Source organism: Grammomys surdaster, unplaced genomic scaffold (assembly GCF_004785775.1).
Source record: "Grammomys surdaster isolate TR1022 unplaced genomic scaffold, NIH_TR_1.0 125808, whole genome shotgun sequence".
NCBI lineage: Eukaryota > Metazoa > Chordata > Mammalia > Rodentia > Muridae > Grammomys > Grammomys surdaster.
In genome coordinates, this window is record NW_021620639.1 from 792,856 (window position 1) to 802,097 (window position 9,242).

Genomic DNA, 9,242 nt, shown 5'->3' on the forward strand with positions numbered 1-9,242 from the left:
GGGTCCTGGTTATTCGTGGGGGCGAGGAGGACTGCAACCTGCTATTCTTCAGAAGATATGGTACACTGCTTGAGTTATGGTCTCCCTGCTATTCTTCAGATGATATGGTACATTGCTTTGAGTCTATCTGCAGTTGCCAAGCAGGATCTTGCAGTTGCCCAGCTTCAGGGGATCTTGTGCAGGTGGGAAAAGGTAGGGGGTGAGGGTAAGGGCGAGGCTCCTGGCTTCTGGTCCATCTGGGTTAGAACTTCTAATAGCAGGCATCACGGGTGATTCAATTTTACCTGGGATGCTGCGTGAGTTCAAGCTCCTGGGAGTCCCTGTTTTTCTTGGTTTTCTGCGGTTGGGTACGATCTTTTCTTTTTTAAACATTTATTTTTAGTTTGTAAATTGTTGGTACATGTGTCTGCCTGTATGAGGGTATATGCACGTGTGTACAGACACAGATACTGGCAGGCATTGGATCGTCATGGAACTGACGTTGCATGCAGTCGTCATCTGCCTGGTGTGGGTGCTGGGACCACACTGGAGTCTTTTGTAAGAGAAGTGTATGTTCTTACTGTTGAGCCATTTCTCCATCCCTGACATCTATTTTTATAAATTTACATCATATATTTCCCTCTCAGCATTCATTTTACTACACCACAGAGCTTAAAAGGTTCAGTCATGGCGGGCAGTGGCAGCACACATCTTTAATCCCAGCACTTGGGAAGCAGAAGAAGACTGACCTCTGAGTTCTGAATTTGATGCCAGCCTGGTCTACAGAATGAGTTCTAAGACAGCTAAATCTTGAAAAACAAAACAAAACAAATAAAAAGAAAAGAAAAAAATCTAGTCATTAAATAAGAACAGTGTCTTCCTTATTGTTCTATTGCTGTGAAGAGATACCATGATCAAGGCAGCTCTTTTAAAATAAAGCATTTAATTAGAGGCCTGTTTACAGTTTTAGAGGGTCTGTTCATGATCATCATGGCAGGAAGCAGACAGGCATGGGGCTGGAGCAGTAGCTGAGAGCTTTATATCCTGACCCACAAGCAGAGAGCAAGAGAGAGCGAGAGAGACAGATAGACAGACAGATAGACAGACAGATACTGTGGGCCTGGAATGGGCTTATGAAACCTTAAACCCCACCCTCAATGACACAGCTCCTTCAACAAGGTCACATCCCCTAATCCTTTCTAAACAGTTCCACTAACTGGTGACCAAGCATTCAAACATATAGGCCTCTGGCCGGGGCCACTCTTACCCAAACTACCACAGATGGGTATGCTTTATGGCTCAAGTTTTCAATAGTAAGTAAAGAGACATTATTATTCAGGAAGGGGCCTGATGGTATGGTAATCAATGTGTGGCCCTATTCACTACGACTAGGCATTGTGCTTTACATTAAGACCACCATGATCTTGGCATTTATTTATTTATTTATTTACCCATTCACTCAAAATTGAATCAGGGGGTTCATGAGTTCTAGGCTATCCTGGCTACATAGTGAGATATTTATTCACAAGCAAACAAATAAAGCACGGCATGTGACTGCGTGCGACTTCGTGTGACTGCCTGCATGCGACTTCGTGTGACTGCGTGTGACTTTGTGTAACTGCGTGCTCAACACACTGGTGAATCTTATATAGAACTTGACTCAATTACAGAGTAGAAACCCTCAAAACCTTTTAATACTTTACATGGAAACATATTTTAGTTTTTTTTTAAAGCCTTTAATCCCAGCACTTGGGAGGCAGAGGCAGGTAGATTTCTGAGTTTGAGGCCAGCCTGGTCTACAGAGTGTGTTCCAGGACAGCAAGGACTACACAGAGAAACCCTAACTAGAAAAACATAAAAAAAAAAAAACACACACATCCAGAGAAATTACTTGTACTTACTATTTAGTCTAGGTTTGGATAGTATATTTTTGATATTTATCAAAATGCCAGTATATAAAAAGATGTTCCATTCCTCTTCTGGTAGAAATCCTATGTCATCTGTCATCAGAGCGTCACTGGAATTATCTCTCATGATGGTGGTGCAAAGTCGGAAGGAAAAGCAGAGTTTATGCTCATTAAATAGAGCTGAAGAGACCACCTACAGAAACCACAAGTGTCACATGGGCCTGAGAGGCAATGCTGGAAAAACCCACTGTGACCAGGGAGCTTACCTTAAACACGTTTCTTGTCAGCGTATCTATTGCATTTTTGATGTTCTCGGCTAAGGGATTTCTTTCACTCTCCAGATTCTCTTGGTCTGAGAGACTTAGGGAAACCTCATCAGCTTTTTCCTGAGAAGTTTCATCCGTTTTCCAATCATGCTTTTCTTCTTTGATTTTGGAAACTGTAGAGAAAACAAAAATCTGCCGGAGCCACTCCAGGGAGAACTGGTACATATACTCCACCTGTGTGAGGCTGGCCACCACGAAGTAAAGCAGGGCGCCCCTTGTGGCGATGGGGAGGTAGTTCTTGCGGGTTGCTTGAATTTCGCTTTCTGCTTTTTCTGTTTCTTTGATACGTTTGGAAATCTCATTTGAAGTTATTTTGGATTTTCTCAGGGTTTCTACAATCTCTTCATCATCTAACACACTTCCTAAAAATGAACAAAACATGAAGGTTAGGAGAGAAAGAGGAGCTCAGTAAAAGTAAAGACAGAGCCAAGCGTGGGCATGGACTTCAGGGAAGAGTTTCTCTGTTGGTTTTGAAATAAGTATGTCATGTTTATAAGAAGTAGGACTGGTGGTATGCAGGTCCCATTCCCATCTTCTTTTTTAAAACTCTCTTCTATTTTTATTACAGGAACATAGTAAGTAATAATTTCACCATAAACAATACACACACACACACACACACACACACACACACACACACACACATCCCACATGCACAGAGGCTGGGAATGTAGCTCAGTGATTAGAGAATTTACCTGCAAGTGCACGACCCTGGGGCTTGATCGCTAGCTTATCCCCCAATCCAGACCACAGCAAGCATATTGTTCTTTTTTTCTGTAATACACTCTGCTATTTTCTTTTTGACCAGTGAGGTCATTCCTCAATGTTATTCAGATTGCAGCTCTTGAACAAGCAGCACACTAGACAGAGAAATTCTTCCTACTTCATCATTTTGAGGGACCTCTCAGATTCATTACAAGCTTTCTTTTCTTTCTTTCTTTGCTCCTTCCTTCCTTCCTTCCTTCCTTCCTTCCTTCCTTCCTTCCTTCTTTGAGACTAGTCGTGCAATGTAGACTAGGCTGGTCTTGAACTCATGGAGACCTAAGTTGCCTCTGTCTCCCAAGTGTTGGGATTAAAGGCATGTGCCACCACACCTGGCTTTTTAGTTAGATTTTTAAGAACAGTTATGGGCATTAGAGAGATGGCTTGTGGATTCAGAGCATATACCGCTCCTTGCAGACTACCAACGCTCCGCTCTCAGCCCGCATGCCAGTACCCAGCACCAACATTGGCTGGCTCAGATCTCCCTCTGCCCCCTCTTCTGGACTTGGCAGGCACCTGTACACTTCCTTCAAACACACGTAATTACAAAATAAAACATTTAAAAAGTAATTGTTTTTTATTAAAAATCATTTTTAGTAAATGTTAGCAGCTAAAATTATCTCAATACTATAATAGAACAAAAGCCTGGCAGGACATAAATATAAAAATATAAAGATGCATGTGGGAAGCACTTCAAACCCTGGCAAGGTTTGTTTTTTTTTTTCTTTTATTGAAAATAGATTTTTTCATATAATATATCCTGGTTATGGTCTCCCCCTTTCTCCTCCCAGCTCCTCCCCACTTTCCTTCCCAACTGGGGACACCCTTTTCTGTCTCTCATTAGAACACAAACTGGCTTCTAAGGGACAATAATAAAATAAAATATAATATAATAAGATAAAATAAAAATAAATATGTCACAATAGGATAAAACAAAACAGAAAGAAAAGAGCCCCAGAGAAGGCACAGGACACAGAGAAAGACACAGAGATCCATTTATTTGCACAGTCAGGAATCCCATAGAAACACAAAACCAGAAGCCATAATATATTTGCCAAGGATCTGTAGAGTAAAAAATTAACAAATAAATAAAATGCCCTGACATGACAATATGAGACAAAAAAATTGCAGCCATACTCACGACTATTGATAAATTTTTGTTTTGATTTTTTTATTTTAAAGATTTGTTTATTTCTATTTTACACATATGAATGTTTTTCCTGTATTATGTCTGTGTCCCATGTGAAAACAGCACCCATTGAGATCACAAGAGGGTGTCAGACCCCTGGAAATTAGTTTACAGATGCTTGTGGGCTGCCAAGTGGGTGCTGGGAGCCAAATCCAGGTCCTCTAAAGAGCAGCCAGTGATCTTTACTGCCGAGCCATCTTTCCAGCTTCCTAGTTCTTATGCTATTTTGGTAAAGGATCTGGTAACACCAGGCTTTTACTCCAGGCCATGCTCTTTATGACTATCAGTAATTAATTAATTATGGTGAATATTAAAAGTAAATCCACATGGGAGGGTGATCTGAGGCTCCAAATCCAGCAGTCAGGAGGCTGAGGCAGAAGGAATGCCACCCAAGGCCAGGCTGAACTGTTGATATCCGTCTTTAAACAGCCAAGCAAAGTAACAGAAGGCAGAACCCGTCTATGACTTTCAAGGTCGGTCAAGTGCCTTACTGGACATTGGTATTAAGGAAACAAGAGAAACAAATACAATATGTTTATAGACACATTCTATATGTAACTGTGAGAACTATATTTGACAGACATACTGCGTCTCCTAATGAGACACAAATTAAAATGGTTCAGGGTCAGATAGACTGCTGTCCCGGTTGGCTTAGGTGCAGTTATATTAGTGTGAGCCAGGAAGTTAGCATGAATTTATTTTTTACTGCTATAAAAATATTTTTAGATATTCTTCCAGCAAAAGGAAAAGAATTTTGATTTCTTTGCTAATAAATACCATCTTTTAACATGATTGTTCTCTATGAAAGGTCTTTTAGGGTTGACACTAATCTTTTGGTGTCTGCAGCCAGCCTGAGGTGTGAAGTAGATGGGAAAGGCCTGGAGTGAGCCCAGCGCAGGAAGGAGTCAGTAGCCTCGATAAGACTTGCTTAAAATTTTAGGTGTAGTGTTTGGTGGTGAGATGTGAGCAGATAGGGTTAGGGTGGAAGCTGAACACCAACATTCACGCTGTGACTCTTAGAAACTGACAGGATTTACCCATACTGACTGCTTATCTGGTACTAATGGAAACTCGGCATTTTTGGTACCAATCAGAAAATAAACTCATGACTTTTTCTTGACTTTAAGTCTCTTGATTGTACTAAGTTTCCTTCCTCACCTTCTGTTTTCTGGAGTAAGGTCAATGTTTTATCCTCCAGCTCCTCTAGAGTTATAGCATCAAGAGAAATACTCTCCAATAACTGGGCATGTTGATTTTCTAAATGAGGAACTTCGTGACTTACTACTGTAGATAGAAGTTCATCTTGCAAGCCTTGGAATGTTACCGTGAAGTTGATAATAGTAACAAAGTTATAAACTGATGGAAAGAAATGGGGGTTTTCTAGTTCTGTAGATAAGTACAACCTAAAAATGAGAAAGATACTAGTTATTCAAAGAGCTTGCAGAAGAAAACAATGAAACCAAATGTTTAAATAATATAAACTGTATTTTCCTGGAAGTGAAAAGATCCATTTGTAGTGTTACTCATCTTTAAGCTCAGAGTAAGCTCTTGGTTTCTTATGTGAGCAAGTCTGTACTTAAGACTTTAAATACATAACTTATATCCTTACTAGATTTGATTTAATCTAAGGCAGGGGAAAGACAAACGGTCATAGGAGTTTTGATGCCACTAGATCATTGTAAAGAATAGCTTCTATGCTGGGGGCATAAGGCAGTAGTGGGATCTGGGTCAAGAGGTGTCGGCTCCTGGGACTTTCTGGACTCTGGCTGAAGAGCATCTGGGCAGATGGGAGGGGAGGGCAGAGGGTGGTGGTGGCTTAGAGAAGCTGTGAAGACTGAGATTCTAGGTCTAGGGGCATGTTCTATTTTTAAAGGTGAGGCTAAGGCTGGGGCATGGCCAGAGAGAGTGGAGTTCTGTTCCTAAGTCTTGTCTTTTAAATCAGCACCCTCTTTCCACCCTCTGGTAGACGTCCATCCTTAGTATCACTTGGCCATGTTTGCTATGACTCTCCTGCTTCTGCCCACAAAGAAGCAATGGTCTCACATGACCCAAAAGGCTTCTCTCCTGGGAACTCTGTTTCTGTGGCTGTTGAATGCCACCCCAACAGCTCTTCATGAAGTTGCTTGGAGTAGGGAGATGGCTTCCTGGTAGAGAAGCCTGACAGGCAGTTTAGGGACAAAGACCTCAAAAATGAGCAGAGCTGATTCTTGTCCTTGAACAGAGACCAAAAATAGCCCTGGTTCTAACCACACTTCAGTCCTGGCCAGAGACCAGAACATCAAATGGGTTTAGGGGCACTGGTTACTGTTCTGTCCTCTTGTTATCTTTCTGAAAGCTAGTGAGGCATATGAACCCCTTGTGGGTGGGAGGAGTGGGTGACCCAGATGATGACACAGCCTTGTGACCTGCTCTTGCTGCACAGGAGTTCTGTTTGCTTCTCTTATGTCTCATCTAGGAGCCTGGAATGCATTTCTTTCAAAAAATCACTCTTAGTGTTTCCCATGGAATTCAGAGTTTGAGTTCAAGAGCCAAAGGACCTCTAAGTCCCCAGCCCTGGTGGCTTTGGTGGTTGTTGTCTGTCTAGAAGCCCAGCACTCTAATTATTGTTCACCTGAAGTAAGGTCTCTGTTGCTACTAAGGATCTCCATTTTCCTACCACCTGAGGGAAAATCGTTCCTTGTTCCAAATATTAAATATGCGTTTATGTGTGTTTGCTTGCATGTGTTGTATAGGGGAGTGTGTGTCTATCTGTCTAAGCTAGAGGCTGACTTCAAGTAATTTTCCTCAAATGCTTTCCATCTTATTTTCCAAGGCAGGATCTCTTAGCAGGTGAGGATGGCTGCCCACTGGACTCTAGGAATTGTCTTGTCTCTGCCTTCCCAGTGCTGAGATTACAAGGATATGTCACCCTCTACACATGTGTGTTCTGAACCCAAATGCTCATGCGTTCATGGCAAATACTTTACTGACTGAGCCACTGTGTCAGCTCTGGATTTTTATTTCTTAAAGAGGCCAAAGCTTATCATGCCGTGTTATCTGTGTCGTTCATTGGGGGATCAAATTAGACCTTTTTGCTAAGTGGGTCAGGCTTTCTGGCCCTCTTGACTTCCTGCTCAGCTCAGGTCTGGGTTATAGTTCCCTTCAGGGACAGTCTGACAACACTGATGAAACCCACTCTCTTTCTGAATGTGTGTGGCAGCCACAACCCATAAAACCAAAAGGAATGTTCACAATACAATTACCCTTCTCCCTCAGGATCATGAGCACTGGGACTGAAGCACACGGCTTTCAATGTGACTTATCTTAAAAGAAGAAGAAGAAAGAAGAAGAAGAAGAAGAAGAAGAAGAAGAAGAAGAAGAAGAAGAAGAAGAAGAAGAAGAAGAGGAGGAATACACATATCTAGATTTGACTATGGGAGACATTACCTGAACTTTTCATTGTATTCAATCTCAGCATCATCGATTTTGATGTAATATTGTCCTCTTTTCTGGCAAATATCCTTCTTTAGCATTGCTCTCAAACTGGGAGGGAATGTTTCAGGGACATTCTGAAAAAAATCCAATAGAGATACACACACACACACACACACACACACACACAATCATTTTAAGTAAATTAGTTGAAAAGACACGTTGCTGATGTTGGCAGAGGAAGACAAATATAAGAGAACTAAACTATGTGCAGATGTGTGCACATATATAGTATATATACAATGTATAAAAGTACTGAACTATGTGCATATGTGCACATGTAGGTACATATGTTTCACATATACAGTGCATATGTATAAATGCAATTCTGTATACACTTATTTAACAAAGATCCTGGACACTTAAAACCTCTGGTCTTTGTACTCACTGTGTATAATAACATGACCTGCTACAGAAAGGAGGAGTCAGGCTATACGGTCCACATACCTGCAGGACAACAGAGTCTCCTGCTTGCATGGCAATTGCAATTCTTTTGGTGTAATTGCTATCTTGAGCAGAAATCACTTGCAGCTTGGGCCCTTCCATCTGGCGGATCCAGTAGAGTGCTTGCTTGTGCGGGTCTATCACTAGGGGCCACTGCTTTGTACTTTTCATCAAGATGGCATTTTCCGCTGAGTGCTGGCCAAGAGGAAGCCCTTGATTATGCCATCGGCGGATCTGAAATAGAAACACTAGTATTTTCACCATTTCAGAAGCTCTAGCCCAACCTTAAGTTCTGGTAAAGGGTCATGAAAGATGCGACACAATCAATCATTGCTTTTAGACAAACACTCCTTAAAAGGACCGAGGGAACAAACAATTTAAAGCATGTTGGATTTTTGTTGTGATGAGTAATTTAAGACACGGTGGAAACAGGAAAGAGACATAAAGGCAGGGGCCCACATCCAGGACGCCCAGGCTCTATACAGGTAGGAAACACACAATCACGCAGAGCATGAAACCGACAGTAGGAACTCTAGTTTACAACTGTCACCTATCAAGCATGTGCATTGAGTCTCATTAAAGTTCTGAGAACACTCTAATTTCTCAGGTGGAGAAACTGAGGCTGAAAGTTCAGAGACATGCCTATGGCCACACTGCCAGCATGAGAAGCAGCTCGGACCAGGCTCGGGGCCACCCCTGTTTCTATGGACCTCTCGCTCTTCTCACGGCCTTCTTTCCGCTTACTCCTGTTTCCCTGCAGGCTTAGTGTGCTGCTAAGGGGAAAAAGTCAATGGAGCTGAAGAAGTTGAGAGAAGGAACGGATACCAGGGATGCTGTTGGCTACAGGAACGGGGTTTCCCTGGGAAAGGCAAGGGGCTTTTCGGTTCTAGATGGAACAAAGGGTCTTTCTTCTGTGTGTGGGCCTGTGTGCTGCGTGAAGGAGACGGAACGAACAACAAGGAATCTGAAGAGCGTAAGATGACTTCTCAACCTTCCGACAAGACAGATGAGAATGTCACAGGGGCGATGGCAGATGAATTCTCCAGACCAGTTTTTCTCAATCTGTCATCTTCTATTCAATTAGTAAATGTAAATAAAACTTATTGTATATATGAGTTCTCTCTCTCTCTCTCTCTCTCTCTCTCTCTCTCTCTCTCTCTCTCT

General features: G+C 42.0%; 1 protein-coding gene across 1 annotated transcript in view; it reads right to left on the bottom strand.

Annotated features, from left to right (window-relative positions):
* The window catches only part of Dnah14 (dynein axonemal heavy chain 14), a 196,983-nt gene that overhangs the window by 35,075 nt on the left and 152,666 nt on the right, over nt 1-9,242 (bottom strand). Inside the window, exons 66-70 of the mRNA XM_028789300.1 lie at nt 8,082-8,312; nt 7,590-7,711; nt 5,322-5,566; nt 2,153-2,574; nt 1,881-2,079 (exon numbers count right to left, since the gene is read on the bottom strand). Coding sequence (XP_028645133.1) covers nt 1,881-2,079; nt 2,153-2,574; nt 5,322-5,566; nt 7,590-7,711; nt 8,082-8,312 — 1,219 coding nt within the window. The remainder of the gene's footprint in view (nt 1-1,880; nt 2,080-2,152; nt 2,575-5,321; nt 5,567-7,589; nt 7,712-8,081; nt 8,313-9,242) is intronic.